General features: G+C 47.3%; 2 protein-coding genes across 2 annotated transcripts; one reads left to right on the forward strand and one right to left on the reverse strand.

The window, feature by feature from the left end:
* Positions 1-2721: 2721 nt before the first annotated feature.
* LOC119406517 (P2X purinoceptor 7) lies at positions 2722-3693 on the forward strand. Its single transcript, XM_037673256.1, has 3 exons — positions 2722-2876; positions 3048-3254; positions 3534-3693. The coding sequence occupies exons 1-3, from the start codon at positions 2722-2724 to the stop codon at positions 3691-3693; spliced, it is 522 nt and encodes a 173-aa protein (XP_037529184.1).
* A 660-nt stretch (positions 3694-4353) lies between these two features.
* Positions 4354-6056, reverse strand: LOC119406518 (uncharacterized). The gene is made up of 3 exons (XM_037673257.1): positions 5819-6056; positions 5130-5252; positions 4354-4520 (listed from the first exon to the last, which is right to left on the reverse strand). The coding sequence occupies exons 1-3, from the start codon at positions 6054-6056 to the stop codon at positions 4354-4356; spliced, it is 528 nt and encodes a 175-aa protein (XP_037529185.1).
* Positions 6057-20315: the final 14259 nt, after the last annotated feature.

Genomic DNA, 20315 nt, shown 5'->3' on the forward strand with positions numbered 1-20315 from the left:
AAGAAGAGAGAATAGAACAGCCGGCCCACTCCTTGAGCCGGCCTAGTCAACAGGCGTTGTGTCTATTTCTCTTGTTTCTCGGCATCACAATGGCGCAGCCGTCGAACACGGAGCCTTAAGGGAGAAACTTCCTGTGCTCGTCTGTTTTCCGCTTTGCGGAGCCGCCAGTCAAGGAACGCCGTCCACGCTTTCTAGGGCATGGAAACCGCAAGCCTGCCGCCGCAGGAAGCACAGTACAGCGGGGACGGCGTCCAAGCCTCCTCGACACCCGCTTACCTGCCGGCGCTAAAAGCACCGTCCGGGGAAGGCGTCCAGGCCTCCTTGGCGACACGACGGTATTGTACCGGTGATTGCATTCATCGTGTTTACCATGCTTCCCTGATTGAGGACATCGCCACGCTGATTGCTGCGACGAAAACATATTCTGCGGCCGCAGCCAATGGTTCTCCAGGCGGCTCACCCGACGATGCTACGAGGATCATCCGCGCAGCCACGCGCTTGTCCGAACAGCTTCACAGCTTGGCGCCTTCAAACTGTGGGTTCTCAACCGCCGCCGTGAGTACCGGAGGGCCCGTATTCTCCACGGTCATCTCCCCTGGCTCCTTGGGATCCTCGCTCAACCTTCCCACGGACGTCATGCGGGCGACATCCTTGCTTGCCCAGGAACTAGACCGTTTCGCCGCCACAGCCTCCAGATCGTTGCAGTCCACACTACCATCAGCGGTTGCATCAGAACTACCGGAGTTCCGAGGATTCCAGGATAATGCCGTTCTGTGGATCAAAGCAGTAAACGACCTCGCCGCCCGCCATGCCTGGCCGGATCATCGGAAATGGCTGGTGGCCATAGACCGCCTTCGCGATGCTGCCAAGGCATGGCATGGCTACGAAGGCGTCAAACAACAATCCTGGACTGAATGGTGCGCCAGGTTGACTTACGTATTTCGCCCGCTTTCACATACCTGTAGCCCCTCCCCTACCGACTCACTGTGTACCACTCATGGCAGCCGTAAGACGCACAACCTCGATGGTGCATCTCGGGCCCCTACTACGCTGCCCTTCCTCGGTGACCGAGATCAAGAGCTCCATCACGATGGTGTAGCTGTGTCCTGCACCAACATCTCCGCTCCTGAACCCCGGCCCGATGGTACAGCTGTGTCCTGCAGCTCCTTCACAGGAAGCTTCGCGGAACGCTCCGCGCCAGACACCGACACATGCCGCCAGCTGCACTTGGTTGTCGAGAACTCAAACTCATTGTCGCGACCCACCTCACGACCTTCCTTTCTCGTGACCAAGCCTGCCTCCAAGCCACAGAAGTCGATCACGCGAGCGCCAGGCTTATCTTCACCTTGGCACGTGGACAAGCCGGCTCCTCCGTTTTCCAACACACTAACCGTTCCCAAGCTGGACGAGCCCATGCCAGCAATCGATATTAATGTGCTCTCAGACCCACCGGAGCTCAGTACGCAAAGTTCATCGCAGTCATTGGCCGAGGGCGCATATGGTCACCTTGCCCTGAGTAAGATGCAAGCTGCTGGTACAAGAGGCCGGCCAGTACAGCCTAAGTGCGCCGATGGCGTGACTGATGAATTCCGCAGCGATGCTGTCACATCAATGACTCCGCAGTCGGCATTTCTAGCATATCGCAGACGCGCACGGGAAAGCGCTTGCATGGACGTTCACATCCCGTTCAAGGATGTCTCTCGGATGAAGGACGGAGAGACCACAACGCCTACAGACATCAATGACATGCCACTTCGATCCAAGTGTCGCTCTCTTACGACCAAAGAACACGAAGTTCTGTGGCACGCACAGTATCCACATGTGTGTGGTACTAAAGTAGTGAGAACTGATGACGCGACAGTGCGGAAGCTTGTCCCGAGCTTGCGAAAAAAGTGCCAACTGCTCGCGTCGTCTTCCGCCGCTCACCACGTTAGGCCACAGCGCGACCGAGGCCTTCTGCGACCGCCCCCTCCCCCCCCGACACAGCCAGCATCGCCCCCAGAATGTTCGGCAACTCTGCAAGACAAGTCGTGGCGTAAGCAAAACCAACCACTGCGGCACAGCCAATGCCGACCGCCAGACGTCATCCGCCAAGAACAAAGGCAAGCCCAGCGGCGTTGTATCGACCGACCACGGCGACACAGTCAACGTCAGCCACCAGGGACGCTGTCGGCGGCTTCGTTCATTCGCAGTCATGGCCGAGTGTGAGGACCATGAGCGGAAGCGTAGCTTGGGCCCTCGTGCTTGACCAGCACGAGGAAGAGAAAGACGAGGCAGAGAAGAACAGCCGGCCCACGAACGGGCGTTGTCTCTTGTTTCTCTGTTTATTCTTCACACTTGCCACGTATAAGACTCTCTTTAAAGGGCCCCTCACCAGGCCCCATAACAAATTTTAGTTAGACACTGGCAGTTGTTGTGTGTCCGATGAAGATCATTATGCCACAAGAATTTTTTCAATCTGTTTATTTCGAGCTGAGAAAACAGGCGTTTTGAAGCGGCGCGAAACCATCGTGCGAGGAGGCGAGCTCGAAACCCTTGCCGTTCGCCCCGCGTAGGCTTCGCAAGCCAAATTCCTTCCCCATCCTCTCCGGCATCCGAGCGAGGGGATCACATGATGCATACGCATGAATACGTCATGCGCACGCCAGGTCACGTGCGCACGCGTGCGGCGTTGTTTTGTTGACCAGCGTTATTTTGTGGTCTCCTGCCTGTTTCTGCGGGATGGATGCCTCGGTGCGCGCTCGTTTAGAAAGGCTGGCACGGATAATGGATCCTTACCGTGACACACCGCGTCGCATCCCTGCAACTGCTGTCAGGGACGATGCACCGAGCCCCGACAGTCCACCTTCTCCAGGCGAAGGAGACGACGTGCGTTGGTATGTGATATCACACTCAATCCGCTTCGTGTACTTACTGTTCCTTACTCCAGTGCTTGAGTGTGTTCAAGCTTTTTCACATTTAGAGTTTGTCAGTAGTGAATATGTTCGTGTCCGGCTTTTGAGTGTTGCACTGCTTTCACTAAAACTGTGACACTCGCTTCGACGCAGGTGTTTTTGTGGGCACTGCTTGCCAAGCACGAATGCAGAAGAAAATGTGTGCTGCCGTGTGGTGCCGGAAGTTGTTGCCAAGGGCAACGACGACTGCATCACGCGTCATGCGGACTTTTCAAGCGTGTGCCTGAATGCTGCGGTTCTCGAGGCGATGTTTTACATCCTGGCAGACTTCGACGTTCAGATGGATGCGGAGCTCCACAAGTAAGAAACATGCGGCGTTTAAGCGTGTCGTGTTTACCGGCACGCTGAAGTGCAGCTACGTGCGCTATCTGCTTTCCCTCCCCAAACGAATGTGGCAGAAGGCCCGCGTGTAAAGGTAATAATACCCCGCGAGCGTGCTGGCTCCAAGTTATCACGGTTTTTTGCCGTGCAGTTGGATGCGGCCGCTACCGTTTTCAGGTTAAAGTGCTTGTACAAGGAACACTACGCCTATGTTGGTAATTCGAACCACTTTTTGATGCTGTGCTTGTCTGTTTACAGGAAGTACCGCTTCGTCGCGTACCGGCTATTCACGAAATGGCTGTGGAAGCGACTTGGCCGCCACAACAGGGTCGTTCCGCCTGCATGTGTTGTAGCCAGGATCAGGCACGAGTATCCCTCGGCGACATACGTCGGCTTTCAACACCCCCATTTGGACTAGGTAACTATTACGTAATCTTTCTCTCGTACACACACACAACCAAGGTTTGTGACCACATTGATCATAGCTTGGAAATGACACCATCGCTGCGTTTTTGTGACCTTACTGAACATACGAATGTTTTGTCACTTTAGTATCGTACGCACGAAGCTAGTGCGATGGCTTTTGTTTGTTTGCTTGAAGTAGTTTATGGTGCTTTAGTTTCTCGTTTGAGAGCATATGTGCAGTTAAACTGCAACTATCAACACTGCACGAAAGAAACAGGGCAAGGCTAAGATGAAGAAACGACAAACAGTGGTACTGAGTTGCAACTGAAATTTTATTTTTGTAAAAACACAATTAACTGACAGTGAGAAACCACAATAACATAAAAGCATCTCGCTTATACAAGGTAACAAAAAGAGCAGAACTTTTATCATGAACAGTCCGCAAATACCACCTCTGGTACGACACTTGTGCCTTCAGGCATCAAAGCAACTGTTGTTTTTCCTTGCTTCTAATTGGAGCATGGCTAGGCTCTGGCCCACTACAAAGTTCAAAGTGAGTGAGTCGCTGTAAACTTTGAAGTAATCGATGTACAGGAACCAAGACGCATTGTAAATGCCCTGCCTCCACTGACTATAAAGAAGCACCACATGCACGTCGGACAAATAGAATAGTTCATTGAAACCTCGATTTCAGCTGTGCGACTAATGCTGCTTTGTCAGGCTTGTCGTAGTCGTCAGTCATGCACCGGTGTGGCTGTTGTGTTCTCAGCTGCTGGCTACCTTTGTGTGAGGAAGCTGTACACCTGTTGACCACATCAACTCGCAGCCGGTTGACATAACCTGAAAAAGTGGTGCCATGTAGTTCTACACAATTGCGCTGTGCGGAATAATGTTTGCTTGATATTTGACTGACTGTTACATTAATTCTTGCCTGATACGATGCAACACAACTAGGTAACAAACGTAGTATATGAAACTGTACAATCTATGTTATGTTGTTTGTGGAGACGAACAGAAACATTATGAATAAAATAGCAGGAACTGCTTTAGAAGCCGTTCTTGTGCACATCAAAATGTTGCGGCTGCTTGTCTTTTTTTGACTAGTATGCAATGAAAATTTCAAGTCAGGTTCACTATATAGATGGCTACGTACGATATGTGGCCTCTGTCATGATTTTGCGAGCAGTGAAGTGTCCCTTCTTGGGTTTGCTCATTCTGCACTTCCAACGTTCTTTTCCTGTTCGGTCGCAGGCTTGCATTCTGGACGCATTCTCATTGAAATGCATAACAGCGAGTCTTGTCCTGGAATGCAAGTTAAATACACATCACCAAATGCATTGCAGATATTTTGAACTGCATTTGCACCTTGCTTTCATCCCACATGGCGAAAATGCTGTTGACTTTGGTGCAAAGCGGATGAGCAAGCTGTTGAGTGCCTCCAATGAAAACGTTTGGTCAAGCTGTTGAGTGCCTCCAATGAAAACGTTTGGTCATCTGGGGATAGCTGGCGCAGGTCATTCAGCAGGCGTGGACATTCCAGAATGGCGCGCATCTTGGAGAATGCGAGAGAATCTGCCATAAGAGAATGTGGTTACATTTTAGAAAGTAACATAATGCAATACCAGGAGGCCAGTATTTGTGGCTTTATGGCAACTGATTTCATCGACAACATAGGTTGATGCTGTTTCACCCCATTTTATGTCAATTATTGCGGCCTGTTATGACGCGGATGACAAAGTTCCGCTCTTGAAGATGAAATGTCCATGTGGCCTAAATGCCGAAGGCTTTTGTTGAAAACTTGTCCAAGCGTCCTCGTTGAGTGTGCAACTTAGACCGTTTACAAAATGGGACTTGTCGACCCGCCTTTAAACCGTATTTTTTTCCGATATGTACAAGCATGTCCAAGCTAAACTTACTGGTGAATTTTTAAAAAATTACTGGAAGTGTAACAACTACGGGAAAGAAAGGATTGGTCTTGTAAAATGATATGAGGAGGAAGCAGTATTTGTAATGCCCGATTTTGGCGTCTTGTGACAAAAAATGATGCATGCATAAGTGTTGAACCATGCAAATATTCACGTACAGATGCACCAATGTTATACAAGGAACACTTAGCAAATCTCCCCTATTGGACTTACCTCGTTTCATCCATTCTCTATCTTCAAGGGGCCCATGTAAGCAAGCAGTGAACGGTCTCTGGTGGCCCACATGCTGGTTGCAGATGTGATTGAGCATGCTACGCCACATGCTGACTATCAGGTCCCCATCGCCATTTCCTGCTGCAGCCACGAAATACAAGTGGTTGACTATACTCTTGATCCATTTTCCAATAATGGTGCAGCCTTTGGATTTGCGCAAAGACTTGAGCTTCTTCATGATACCTGAGTAAAAGCAATTGCGACAGATGTGAGGCAAGGTTTCAGCTTCTGCAGAATACCAAAGTGAACTAAATTTTACTCCATGTATCCTACCACCATAGTTATTGCATGTGAGTGTTTCCGCATACATTTAGCACTGTGCCATGCATCGTAGAAGTATATGAGCTTCTTTTTTCGGAGGAATGCCGTGACTCCTCGGTGGCGATCTGCAAAGCATGGCAGGACGTATACGCAAAGTTACAAGTACGTACATCTTACATGTAAGCTGTCCCTTCAGCAAGTGATCTTGGTTGCTTGATCTGTGCACCCGCCAACCAAAGGTCGTAATAACGATGTTGCTGAGCGTATTCATGCTTCATGCTGTGAAACTTTAATGTCAGCAGACGCTGGCACTTAAAAAAGTGACCCATTGATTTACACCCCCAACTGTGCGCAAAATAGGCCTCGTCACATTTAGAGAATCCCTGGGACATGTACATTACTTTTTTAAAGCTTTCCTTACGAACACTTTAAGTGGATGTATGCAATTCCACTGCTATATATGAACACACCATCACTGTGGTTTCATGCAATAGTTAGTGTTTAACAATACCTGCTGTAAATGATTGCACTTTGATGCCACATTCTTTCAACTTCCTCAGGCTTTGCTGCAGGCCCTCCTTCGCCATTGCATTGCTATTAGGGATAGCTTTCGTCTGCATGAGCATACGAATGTTTGTAAGTTACACTGATTGACTTCTATCACACCATTACTTTTTTAATTTTCTCTAGCACTTGCACCTGTTCAGAATGCAGGAGGCGATTCGTCTTGGTCTCAAGGACAATATACGCGAAGTGCTTGGCACTGTGTCCTGGAGAGTCGCAGGCCCATCCCCTGCCAAGTCCTATGCCTTGTCAGCTACATCTGCCGCAAGCTTGGTCTGCTGCTGGTCGTGAGCTGCATACAAGAATTTCAATGACGTAACTCGAGTTGCCTGAACTGCAGAGTTCTAAAAGCATCGCTGCACATCGCAATGTACAGTCTGCCAGAAGAATATCAACGCTTGGCAGCTGTTTGTAATGCCTGTCTAATATTTAAATTCATGGAATATACTCTACTGCCAGCCCAACGTATGCTCCATATTAACGCAATGATCTCGTTTCGCAATGAATTTGCTTACTTCAATGTTCTTGACTTGTTCAGATTTTTGTAAACGTATGAACAGCCCATATTTTCTGCCCAATGTTGCAGTGCCTATGCAATACACTTATTAGTCACTCCTCAAGGACCGCGCTCAGGCAATGGTAACTGCACGCACAGTGAGGGAACACATTTCAGTGTTCGTTTTGTTTGTAGCTCTTACTCTTCCATGTCTGTACTTGTTCAGCAGAATGGAAACCTGCCTTATTTATAGGTGGAAGCAGGTAGAGCTTCTGGTAGAGGTAGAAACGCTGGAAGCTTATGGCCTGGACATTGATAGACCGCAATCATCGCAGCGCTGTGGCCACTGGACATCCAGAAAATAGCAGACCAGCTGCCATAAAGATGTTTCCTGCAGGTGCTTGTCCGATAAGAGGCTGGCTCCTCCACATTGCCACGTTCTTGCAGTTACTGCTTAAGGCAACGAATCGTGAATATTGAATGTGACTCAACACTTTTTTGAAGTCATTAACTCAGCAACAGCATGTACCGTGTGCGTTGTGGTCTGGGTCTTCAATTTTATAAAAATTATTACCTCTGATTGCGTGTTCTACCACTTTAGTGGCGTTGCGTTCCTTGTGGTGTCAGTTTCCAGGATGCCGCTTTTTTCTGTGCTAGGACATGTGCTTTTCATGTTCGAAAGCAGACGGAAATCTATTTTCTTGAAATGCTCTTTCTGTAGCCATGTGTTAGTATTTCTTGCGATTCAATACCGTGTTGCGCAGTGAAAACAGCATTTAAAGTTTCATTGCATTGTGTCGCTGCACGAACCTATAAATCCTGCTCAACCCATCAGCTACACTATGCCTCATTTCTTCGCAAATTCGCATATGCAAAGAACACATTATATGAGCTATCCAAGTGTAACACCCTGCTATTGTTATTACTGTGAACAAAAAACGATTCAGTGCAACATACGTAGTGCTCGTGCTGTTAAGCGATTTTGTTGAAGGCCTGTAGCTGGAGTTGAGCGACCCTACATCGTCGTACTCCATTTCTTCTGCCTGAGAAGCATCCAGAAATGGTGCCCTGTGCACTGCTGTTTAAGCTTGAGCCTGTAGTCCCCAGGACAAAGCAGGAGGATCACAGGATTGTTCAAGCGTTGCTGGTGGCAACAATATGTCGGAGCTGTCAGTCTGCATGCTTGTTGAGATCTGCAGTCGAGCATGAGTGTCCACCTGCGTGGCTGCAGTAATGTACGGCATTATCACAAAAACAGCACCTCTCGCTTATCGGAACTTGAGCTGTTAAAAACACACGCACATTTACTTTTCCCATATTTGAACTGCTTGCTCAATTTCATCTTCTGTCCTCAAAGAAGGGTTTCTTCTATTTAAGTGTCACAAAGCGCAAGGAGTCTGCCTAGCAGAAACAGTGACACTATATTTTGTGAAAGTCGGCAAAATAGCCATTTGACCCATATTATACCTTCATTTTCACAAAGTAACGGTCAAAATAAGTATATCGCCTGTACATCGTCGTGTACTATGCCTTGTTGGTGTAAATTAACACACACTTTTAAAAGAGCAATCTTTGTTTTAAGCGAGAAAACAATTTCCGTAATGAACAACTTCGCGGTTGTGCAAAATTTGCGTTTGTCTCACACTGACGGCATGGCATGTCGGCGCAGTATTCCAGCGGGGGCCGCTTCGCAGCTAATAGTGGAAGTCATGCAACTGCTTGTCACTCATGTAAGTTTTACTGGTGCGTACAGCGTCAAATCGTGCATAATTACCATACATTTCGACCCCTACACTTTCGTTGGGTGGTGGCTAATTCTCATTAATGTTATGTATTATTGGCTACCCACTCTGTCAGCGTGGCAGCCACTGCTCACCTGCATTTCTTCCAGAAATCCGCGTTTGTGTTGTCTGGGTAACAGTCATGCGCAGGATTGTCAGCGTTTGCGTGACATTCTCGGATGTCGTACAATGTCTGCAATCTTCCTGTGTCGTCTGAGTGCCAGGCTCTGGACAACAGCGCTGCTCTCCTACATCTGCATCTTTCGCCCTGCAAACACGCCGACACCACTGAAATCAGACACTGCATTCAGATATCACGTCTCACTTACAGTTTGTGATGCTTCAGGAACATTGCTGCATGCGTCGGCCACATCGGGCAAATGCTGCAAGTAAAAACGAAACTGTTCGTGCGCTCATGTCTGCTTTGTTGAGACATTGCTGCAATGTGTACACAACGAAAGAAGGTGGAAGTATTTTTCAATATTAGTTTTTTTTTGCACATACGCATTGCAGAAAATCCCGAAAGAAAATGTGCACATTTGAATAATCGCCATTTTGGGTGCATCAGCTCGTCTTTGGTAACTCACGTTCGTCGCGGCTAAAATAACTCGCTATAATCTATGTGCAATACACTGCGGTGAAGTTGAACTTTGGTTCATAGACATATTTATTCGTGCCCCATTTAAAAAAATGAAAGAAATTATTCAAAACAACAATGTGCGCTCGAAACACATGATATACCCATTGCAAATGTTGCTCGGTTAGTTTACTTTCTAAACAACACAAACATGCGCTACTAGAAGTGCGCTGCATGCATGGCAGAACAGTTTCATATTGAGTGACTGCGTATTTCTTTGCTTCTGCCGGATTTCGCAAATGCAACATTGAAAAGACACTGGGCGCACTACGCACGCCAAACTACCAAGCGAATGATACTCGGTTATGAGATTCACCAGCGGGCGTGCATTCCGAATTGAGCACAAAAATTTGCCACTTACCACCTCGTTGGGAACGAAGAGCGTTGGTAATCCGCCTGGGCGCAGCATATGCCTCAGCAGAGTGTTCAATCCATCTTGAATTCGCGGATCATGGTTATAATCCTCCGGCTTGAAGTGCCGATCACAAACAAACGCATGCTTTTGCGTCGTCGGAAGGCCAAGGCATTGCAGCCAGGCAAGGCGCTGCGCTTCATCTTTCGATAACCGATGTCGAAAGCGCCCTCACCGATCATCAGGCTTGCATTCTATTACCGAGCACGAAAGCTGCGACATTTCACTGGCACGAGAGAGGCGGTATCAAGAGCCAGTGCCGCTTACTTGGACGCGGTGGGCGTTTACATGAACACGGTAGAATAAATGAGCATAATGAGTGCTCGAACACACCAGAACATTACTTTCGTTTCCAGGGCTGGCGTCTGCTCGATGCGCTAACCGCGGGGACAGGAACGCATGGGAAACGAAGGCACATTAGCCCCGCATATCGCTGCAATTCACGAAAAAGGAATGAACAAGACGCACACATTCCTTTTGTGTGTCACATTATTTCTCTCAAGTTTTATTATTCCATTCAAGCAACAAATTACACAAACTCCACATGTCGTGTCAAATAATTATCGCAGTGGCGACGTCAGAGCAGAGCCGTCTACGTAGAGGAGCGACGTCACAGCATTACCCGTGGCATTACCATCTACGCAGGGCCATTTTCTTATGTACGCCATCCCCTCATTCTGTAAAGCGTGCGCCCGGAAGAAGGGCAAGCAGCATTCACCTTGAAATTTGACCCATTTCCGCGGCGCGTAGCGTTGCAAGTTTTGGCAGACGTGATCGTGAACGCCCAGTGTATGCATTGCGCTCGTTAGCTCAAAATTGTCAAACCTGGTGAGGGGCCCTTTAAGTAAATGTGATAGTTTAAAAGAATGCCATGAATCCGCCGACATTATCAGCCAAGCACACGGAAAGAGCTTATGCCTATAGGGATTATTTATTGGCGTGAACGAGGCCTTGGTTATCTGTTTCATATTTTTCTATATAAGCTTCGCTACTGGATGACAAAAGTATTCCTATGGCTTATATGAAAAGAACAACACGCTTCTAGTTTAGATGGCTAGAGCAAAAAATATTACTGGAAACATGTTCCACTGTTGTGTATGAAAGAAAATAGCCCTACTCAGACATCCGTTAGCGATCGGCTCCATCAACAGTACTCTGCTCACTGCTAAGCCAATGTATAGCTGTCGTCATTGTTCTGAGCGCATGCGTGGCTTCTCAACGAATATGAGGGCGTTGCACCATTTTCGGCGTTTTCACCCGGAGTACACTTCACGCTCAGCCTCGAAGGACTTGAGCGCTAACCAGTGAAATACCCATACATGCGGACACTCTGAATACCTGGTACAGTACCGTGAGTAGCACTCAGAGTTCGGCGAGTTGATAAACATTCTTTAGTATTGCCGTTTCATAATCGTAAACAATACCGTGAAGCTGACAGCGCTCGCAGAGCATATTGTATCAGGAAAATAGAGACATCTTATTCCGCAGCCTTCGCAGTTTAGTTCACGAGCGGGAAAATAATAAAGCGCAGCTATGAACCTTTGAAAAAGTACCATATTTCTCTACTGAACAATTATAACGCGAGGGGTGTCTTTTCATTACATCCAAGAATAAAAAAAAAGTCACAGTGTCACCGCAACGGCGAAGCAATGAATGGGATAGCAACAAATTGGAATGTAACGCGAAGAACGGAAAGCAACTCGAAATTGCCAGCGCGTCGCTCGACCCCAAAGAACGCACGAAACGAACACACACAGGAAGAGCGCGAACTATCATGCGTCACAGCTCAGTACTTGAACCGCACTGCTGAAACATAAAGCAGGGCGCACGAAACGAACAAACAGGCACACACAGGACGAGCGCGAACTAAATATCGCAGTTGCTACCTATTTCTGTTTGAACAGCGCGCTCCTTTCGCAAACGCGGCCGCTGCCGCGAGCGAAGTGACCTTCGTACGCTCTGCGACTCCAGCGCCGGTATCGTGGGAAAACACAAGACATACAACCCCCCGCTCCACCCCCCATTCCGTCCGCTCCCTTTCTTTCTTCGAGATAAGCGCACGAAGGCGACCACGCCCTGTAGGACGTAGAGCATCGGCGTTCGGAGGAGCGTGGCGCCGACCTTTAAAGCGCGACGCGCGCACTTCGCGCCATCTCACTGGTGAGTAAGAAAGCACCCTGAAGTAAATGGTGTATATAAATAGCTCGCCGTTAGCATGCTGAAGGACGGTACTCTTCGTGGTCAAGCCGTCTAACGCCACCCGTTTCGGAGCGAGAGGTCGGCCGTTCGATTCCGCGCCGGAAAGTTTCTGAATTATTTTTCTTTGTGGCTTATATATATATATATATATATATATATATATATATATATTGTAATAATAATAATATCTGGGGTTTAACGTCCCAAAACCACCATATGATCATGAGAGACGCCGTAGTGGAGGGCTCCGGAAATTTCGACCACCTGGGGTTCTTTAACCTGCACCTAAATCTAAGTACACGGGCCTCAAACATTTTCGCCTCCATCGAAAATGCAGCCGCCGCGGCCGGGATTCGATCCCGCGACCTTCATGTCAGCAGTCGAGCGCCATAACCACTAAACCTCCGTGGCGGGGCATATTTATATTGTAAGGGAAGAGAACAGAGACAACGCCCGTACGCTAGGCCGGCTGTTCTTACTATCCTTCGTCTAGGCTGCCGCTAATTGTCATGACAATATATATATATATAGATATATATACGGTGAATGGCAATGCCGACGGAAAAAACCAGCCGAGACTGTCCACATAATTGCTATCGCAATAAAAACATGGTTGATCCCTCCGTAATAGGAATTCGTATAACACAAACGTAAAACTTGTCCTTACAGAAGTAGTTGAATGCTTACTGTATATTGATATGAGCGAGCATCTTCAATGCCAATTAATGTTTGGCAGCTATATCGCCACGTTGATGCCTGGTGGCATATCTCCATCCCGACCACTAACGTCCATGAACAATGATTAAGCAAACCTTTGTGGTAACCGTAGTAGGGAACGGTGAGATGGAAAGCGGTGCGAGAGCCAGAGAGCGCCGACGGACTAGAGGGAAAAGCAACGCGCGTAGTGTCTACCTGTAGCCCGGCCGCCATTTTTCTCGGGGCGAGCGTAAGCGGGGAACGCGGTGTTACAGCTAGGCGAGGCAGGCGGGCGTCGCAAAGCTATTTTAAAGACGATAGTCTTTCTTGAGGAACTAAAACGCAGAAATTTTGGTCTGTCTGTCTGTCTGTCTGTTTGTCTTTCTGTCACCCTATTCAACCACCCAGCCAATGTTGAAACACTTGCTTACCGCCCACCCATCTTGAAGTAGTACGGCTGTTCATACTTGTGAACATTGTCGATCAAAAAGTAAATATTAGGCATATCTGAGGCGCAACAGCGCTAGGTAAGTGTTGCGTGGTGTGTTCCTTCAATAAAAAAATACATAGATACGTAATTCTAAAGACCCTAATTTCTTAAGCTGCGTTGCAAATGCGGCTGCGCTGAAAATGCGACGCGCCGACGAAAGCTCTCTGCCACGGAAGAAGGAAAGAACTTTCCTCCACCTTGCCCTCTGCGCAAGCTCGTTTGCCGACGTATTGCCAGATGGCGCCCATATCTCACGCAGCGTAGAGTTACTGCATAGGCTACCTTTAAGTAGCAGAGTTGCGCATCTGTCTTCCAAACGCCGCTAGTAACCATGCGTTCCGGAGAAGCTGACGCTGGGGCCAATTTTTGTATATATCGATGGCGCCGCTGCGGCGAACTGGATTGACACTAGTCATTCGCATTAAAGTAAATCACCGGCCTTCGACACGCCAAACATGTCGACCGGCGACCCGTTAGGCATGTCGCCTGCAAAAACGGAGTGAGTCTTCGCGACATAGCCATGGTTGCTAGCCAGACCAATGCGCAACTCTGCTACCCAAAGGTAGCATATACAGTAACTCTAACGCAGCGCTCCTCGATCGTCTTTCGACGACATTTGGAGCTAAGCACGCAGATACGCGGCCAATTTGTTTAGTATAGATAAATGCTATGAGCGAGGCCGAGGCTTGGGCCAAGGTCGCCACCTCGCGGTGTATTAAGGCGTTCCAGTATTAGAAACGCGCCGGATGTGATGGACGCGCAGCAACGACCAGTTGCAGGAGCTAATCGCGAAGGCCACGGCCATTATGCACTACTACACTTTACCGTTCGCAGACGGCAACACACCCCGCTGACGAGGAAGGTGTGAGATATAAAAGGCGCGTTTGTAAAGCATGCAGTGTGTGTGACCGTGGCGCAGCGCTTGAAGCACTGCGCCACGGTCACACACACTGGATGCAAGTACTGCATTGTTAGCGTGTATATGTACAAACGCTTCACCGAATATTTGCTGTTTTCTTGTGGGGCTCTACTTGGGAGCAAACAAATAGAGCTAAGCTTTTCAGACGGCTTCGCTCGGGTGGGCTTGGTCTGTATCATTTGTATCTGCGTCAGTTAGTTAACCGGTTCATGTTTATCCGAAGTAATCGAGACCCGTTCATACGTACTGTTATACAGCTTAAGCTTGGGAGGTTGTTGCCGAAACTGGTGGTGGCTTCTGGCAACTTGCAAACAAATGTTAGAGGTCACCTGAAAGAAGTAGCTAATTCGTGTCTCTTTAAAAACGCGTTTTTCTTTGGAATATTTCTGTTCTGTTTCCCGTAAAAAGTTATACAAAGATCTAGTAGATACAATTCTTCCCGTTCCTCTGTATAGAGCAATGTACCGTGTAGGCCCTGGTCAGAATGTCTTAAGCCAAGTAAAACAATTAAAAGTAACATCTGGAGTAAAATCCTTTTTCTTCAAATTACACAGTGCAACATTGCCTGTCAAAACATGGATGAAGGTAAAGGAATTATTCGTTCCTTGTGGAGACCATTGTTTACTCTGCCGGAAGCCGGAAACAGTCGAACATGTTTTTCTTGACTGCTGGGATGCGGTCTTTTTTTTTTTGGGACGTTCTTCAACGGACTTTAAAAACGATTTGCCCCTTGACGCCTACGGCATCATTTTTCTCCCGGTTCAAAATGAGGAAGGGGTACCGTTCGATCTAGTTATGTTACTGGGCTTGCACAGTATATGGCAGTCAAGAATGGCGGTGCGCCATGCTGATAATAGTGCACGTCCGCTTCGACGCTACATCTTTGAATCTATATGTTCATTTGTGGAAACACAAAAGGTCCAGCAAGTTGTACCTGAATGCCTTCACCAAGTAGAAAGCTTCCTACAGATGAATCAATTTTAAGAAGCCTGGAAACTGCATTTCTTAAATGCGAAGCATTTCTTAGCGAACATTTGGCGGTTTGGGCCTTCCTATCTATCTATCTATCTATCTATCTATCTAGCCGCCTATGTCTGGGCGCTCTCATGATCGCCTCCTTAACTTGGTGTAGACCAAAATCGGCATGGGAGAGTAAGAGGATTTGACGAATATGACTGTCGGGCCATGGCATGAATAACGTGAAAATCCTGTCGCGTATGTCGTCAAACGATGTCCTCCAGACACTTGTGGCAAATACCCGCTTACCACGGGCACAGTATAAGCGGGTATGAGCGACAGGTGATTGACAGTTTATATCTTCCCAGGAACACCGCGAACGCGCATTGGTAATTTAAATGCGACAGTCTAAGGAAACCGGACATCGGCAGCGTTGACCCGATGAATGCAAAGAATAAAAATCAGGATCGCAGCAGGAATCGAACCCAGGCATTCCGTGTGGGAGTCAGGTATTCTAACACAGAGCCACGTCACGTCTAGAAACTGCTTTGGAAAAAAGACCCTATGCAGGCGTAATTTCGGTGGAACGTCAATTGTGCTTGTAGTGGTTGCTATCTAATTTTTGAGCAAAGCAATAAAGACTGCAGATGTTCTTCTATGATACAGGCGTCATGCCGGATTAACGGCTATTGCGGTTCCAGTGTTGGCTCCGCTTAATAAACATTACACTTCTATTCCTATCATTCAGGAAGTTACTGAACGAATGCGCTAATGACGGTTACTTGTAATATCCACATCATCGCATCGTAAAGTGCAATTCATTCCGATAATACTGACATCTCTGCTAGAAAGTGAGTGCCTACGTAAGGTCCGTTGATAAGTTGCCCTTTAAACGCCAGTGCAGTCGACGTGCCTGGTAAAGCCACGATTTGCACGCAACTACTACGCTTACAAAAACACGTCGAACCACCTTGTAGCGCTTGGCTGAAAGCCATAAAATGCAGTTACAAAACTACACGCCGATTGCTTCGCATGAAACCGATTCCCACAACGCGTGGGATCTGCCAATTTTCTTCAGTTTTTATTTTTTGTTCTTTGTTCGGTATATATTTGTTTGTCACTGCTGTATGTATGTACATAGGCAATAAAAAAAGAAAAAGAAAAGACCGTGGCGCAGTGGACAGCGTACCCGGCATCTGTTTTCGCGGACCGAAAGGTCGAGGGTTCGACTGCTGCTGACGGAACATTTTTAAATGCGAAGCATTTCTCAGCGAACTTCTGCGAGTTTGAGCGTATCTATCTATCTATCTAGCTATCTATCTAGCCGCCTAGGACTTTGGGCTCTCCTGGCCGTTTCGTTAAAGGGGTCATGAACCACTCCTCGGGCTTGGCGTGAAAAACACCCTGGAAGGATTCGGACCCTTCCCAGAAATATATAGCCGAAAGAATTTTTCGAAAAGCTAAAGAAGGACCGGAGATATAGCGATAGCAATATTTACCCTCTCAACTCCCTCTGAACTCGCTTCATTCTGGAGGAGAGAGGGGCACCGTTCGAGCAGCCCCGCCCAGTGCCTTACGTCCTCCTTACGTCACCTCGCTTCAAATTTGTGTGGTTTCCTTTCCGCGTAACTTGGCGGTGTTGACGGCTGCTGCTGGAAACTAATAGTTCCGGTCGGCTGCTTCTCGCGGCGCGGCTCGGTCTATCGCGTCTGGGTTGTAAGCGCTGACGCGATCTATTTGCATTGATACTGTCGTTACTTCGCTTATGTCGCATTTATATTGATACTTCGCATTGGTACTGTCGTTATTTCGCTTCGTGACTTCGCTTATGTCGTTTTTCCATCAAATCAAAATTAAACTGAAAGGAAAAGCCGGCAAGCCCTGGATGCAGCCGATTAGCACGGCATATATACACTCAGTATACGCTTTTGGATAATGAACTGGCCAAGGCGGCCTGCCTAATCGCACGGAATAAAATCCCGTGCGGAGAAAACGCGACGCGAAAGCAAAAAAAAAAAAAAAAAAAAAACTCGATTCTTTTTAAGCGGCCGCTGTGAACGGGAGGAAACGAGATAAAATGCCCTTCGACCTTCGGACGGCTGCAGCCCGCCTGCCGTGGGCGAGAGCGAGGAAATCAGATAATCAGTCGCGTCAGAATACAAGTGAGGTTTGAAAAAGCGTCGTGACGTATGCGCGCGCGAAGGGGGAAAAAAGCAAAAAAGAAAGAAACGCGAGAGGAGTAGGCTGGCCGCAGCAGCGTGCGGGATGCCCAAGCAAAGCCGTCATGGGATTACCTTGGCCTTTTGAACGCTGCTTCTGAACTGCCCAGCTGTGTCGGCCGTGTGCGCGCGTTTTGTTCCCGCTCTTTGCTGCTGAACGTGACTGGGGGTGGGATATGGTGTGACACTGTCCCGGCGACTCAAGCGAGCCTGCCGCTGTATTACCAAGCAGATGATGGGCACGCTGCGTTCGGGGTACCATCGGGAACACAATGGTAAGTAATACTAATGTTTCCTCTGTTCGCGCGTCCTTATCGTCGCTCGGGCAGCTGAAGGTATCCTCCTGTACATTGCGTCGAGTGAAAAGTGCAATGAAAAATCGAAAAAGAAAGAAAGAACCTTCATTATAGCTCACATAGCGACGATGTGTCATGCGTGTTGACAAACTCCTGTGAATATAGCACATGCTTCGCACAGCCAGCTAATCGATGCGCGAGTGCGCTGTGAAAAAAGATGTTTGTACAACATAATTTACTTCCTTGCGATAAAGCATAAATAAAGCAGAGTGCTTTCAAGGAGTATACACTAAAGCAAAAAAAAAGAAAATCCGCTATTATCTCGCTGACAGGTGAGGACATGTGCATTGAGGCCAAATTTGTTTTCTGTTTATGCTGTTTTCATGCTTGATTTGCTTGTTTTGATCCTCCGTCTCGATGTCAATTTGTGCGCGTTGACATGTGGCATAATCGTCACATAATTATGACCATATGATGAAACAAATATGGCCATATGATGTGACAGACATCCGCTAAGTGACAGTGTGTGTTGTGAAGAACATGCATTTTATGGTATTGTCACTTCATTAGTTACAGGGTTACATATGCATATTTATAGCCTTTAGGAGATGTATTAGTTATGCAAGGCTATTTTATTCACATAGATATAAGCCAGTTGAACCTGTTGAACCACCTTGCTGAATCACCTTGTTTCTTCCTTCTCGTTATTTTGTTTTGAATTATGTTTACATAGTCTTTATTATCTGTACAGTGTATTCTCACTGTTGACACAATATTTGACAAGGTGAAAACGCTGGAATTGTGTCCAGGTCTTCTTTTGTCCTCATTACAAGTATGCTGTTAATTTTTGCCATGAATCAATACCAAAGTTGCCCAATATTCAGTCCTAAAAAGAGCAGCTGTGGTTGATGAAGAATCTAGTGTCCAACGTGTTTAAATACGAAGTGAACCTCACTAACATTCACTCCCCTTTACACTATAATAACTTGACTGACATCGAAACCTACCCGAATGGTGGTACACAGGACAAGAGTAACACTTCTCGTGTTGTTTCGCATTTCTTTACCTTCGTGCATTTTTCACCCTGTGTACTTGAAAAGTTGACAAGGAACTACTTAGCAGCCTCACAATTTTGCATTTGTTTCGCCTTTTGTTAAAAGGTCTGCAATAAGTATAGTAAAGTGTAAGTCCTTGGCGAGAAATTCATTTTAATGAACACAGAAAGCTTAATGAACTTCTTTTTTATATCATTTTCAGGAAGACATTTCTGACAAAGCAGCAAGAGCTGCTCGTCCACTGCTTGTGTACGAGACAGTGTATTGTGGGAACACTCCACTGTGACTCACTGTACACTATCTCGAACATTTCTTACATCTTACAGCATTTGGGCAAATACTGTCTGGGATTGATGCAGAGTGTTACGCATGATACTGCATGCAACCTTTCCAGTAGCATGCGCATTTGAAAATTTCGCATTGTTCAAAATGACACTTAGTGGAACCGGCTTTATTCAGCAAACTTTATCCTAACATGGACAGTTGGGCGAGTTGATGTGTATTCATAGGTAAAGAAAGTGCGGAAAAAAACCCACAGCACAGAGAAATGAGAATGAAAGGCACAGGATGATGCGCTACTAGTAGCAACTTAAGTTTAATGCAAACCGCAGAAAGATATACACACTCAGTATGAAAAACTACAAAATTAAAGAATCACGCAGTCGCAGAAAGAGTAAAAACATGTCTCAAAAAGCCAAGCACGTGTTAAACTTCATTTGCTAGTACTGAGTCGTCCTGTCTCCTTCATTTCTACGTGTGTTGTGGTTTTTAACGCGATAGCGTTAGAGAACTCGTGTCGCAGAAATTCCGGTGTCGGTGTCGGCACCGTTGGTTGTGAGCGAAAAATCGTCCGTGAGCGAAAAATCGAGAAAGAAGCAAATAAAATAAAGAATAAAATCTTCGGTCCCATTGAGGATCGAACCCGGGCCGTTCGCGTGGCAAGCAGGTGTCCTACCACAGAGCCACGATGTTACTTGCAGCTGCTTCAGAAAAAAACACTACATAAATGTCGTGTAGTGAAGGAGTCTCCTTAACGCATTTTGTTCGGCAGGTGTCCCGACAAAAACGAGCCCACTCGGCGATTTGTAGGCGCATTGGCGAGACCATCAAACTACGTCGAAAAAGGCCGGGATAGTGCAGCCATCGCCGCTAAAAACACACACGAACTTTCAAACAGCTCTAAAAATGGACAACTATGTCCATCTAGCGGAAAACATATCAAGCGAACGCTGGCTTTCTAGAGGAGGCGTTGATCAAGCAAACAGCAAACGCTAGATAATGTGCTGCCGTCTGTGAGGCATTGTGAGAAATATGTCTCGACTCTTTATGGCCTCCGAGATGGCGAGCGCGCGGCGTGCATCTTGGAGGCCATGCGATTCTTGTTTTAGATCGAAAACCTCTACCATTTGCGCGCGCGCGCACATGTGTATCTGTGTGCGTGTGTGTGTAACAATA

This window comes from Rhipicephalus sanguineus, chromosome 10 (assembly GCF_013339695.2).
Source record: "Rhipicephalus sanguineus isolate Rsan-2018 chromosome 10, BIME_Rsan_1.4, whole genome shotgun sequence".
NCBI lineage: Eukaryota > Metazoa > Arthropoda > Arachnida > Ixodida > Ixodidae > Rhipicephalus > Rhipicephalus sanguineus.

Coding starts and splice junctions, on each gene's coding strand:
- LOC119406518 (XM_037673257.1), bottom strand. CDS start 6,056: ATGAAGAAGCTCAAGTCTTTGCGCAAATCCAAAGGCTGCACCATTATT. Junction 5,253..5,818: donor TAGAGAATGGATGAAACGAG/GTAAGTCCAATA, acceptor CTCTTATGGCAG/ATTCTCTCGCATTCTCCAAG. Junction 4,521..5,129: donor ACTCAACAGCTTGACCAAAC/GTTTTCATTGGA, acceptor CCACTTTTTCAG/GTTATGTCAACCGGCTGCGA.
- LOC119406517 (XM_037673256.1), top strand. CDS start 2,722: ATGGATGCCTCGGTGCGCGCTCGTTTAGAAAGGCTGGCACGGATAATG. Junction 2,877..3,047: donor GAAGGAGACGACGTGCGTTG/GTATGTGATATC, acceptor GCTTCGACGCAG/GTGTTTTTGTGGGCACTGCT. Junction 3,255..3,533: donor ATGGATGCGGAGCTCCACAA/GTAAGAAACATG, acceptor GTCTGTTTACAG/GAAGTACCGCTTCGTCGCGT.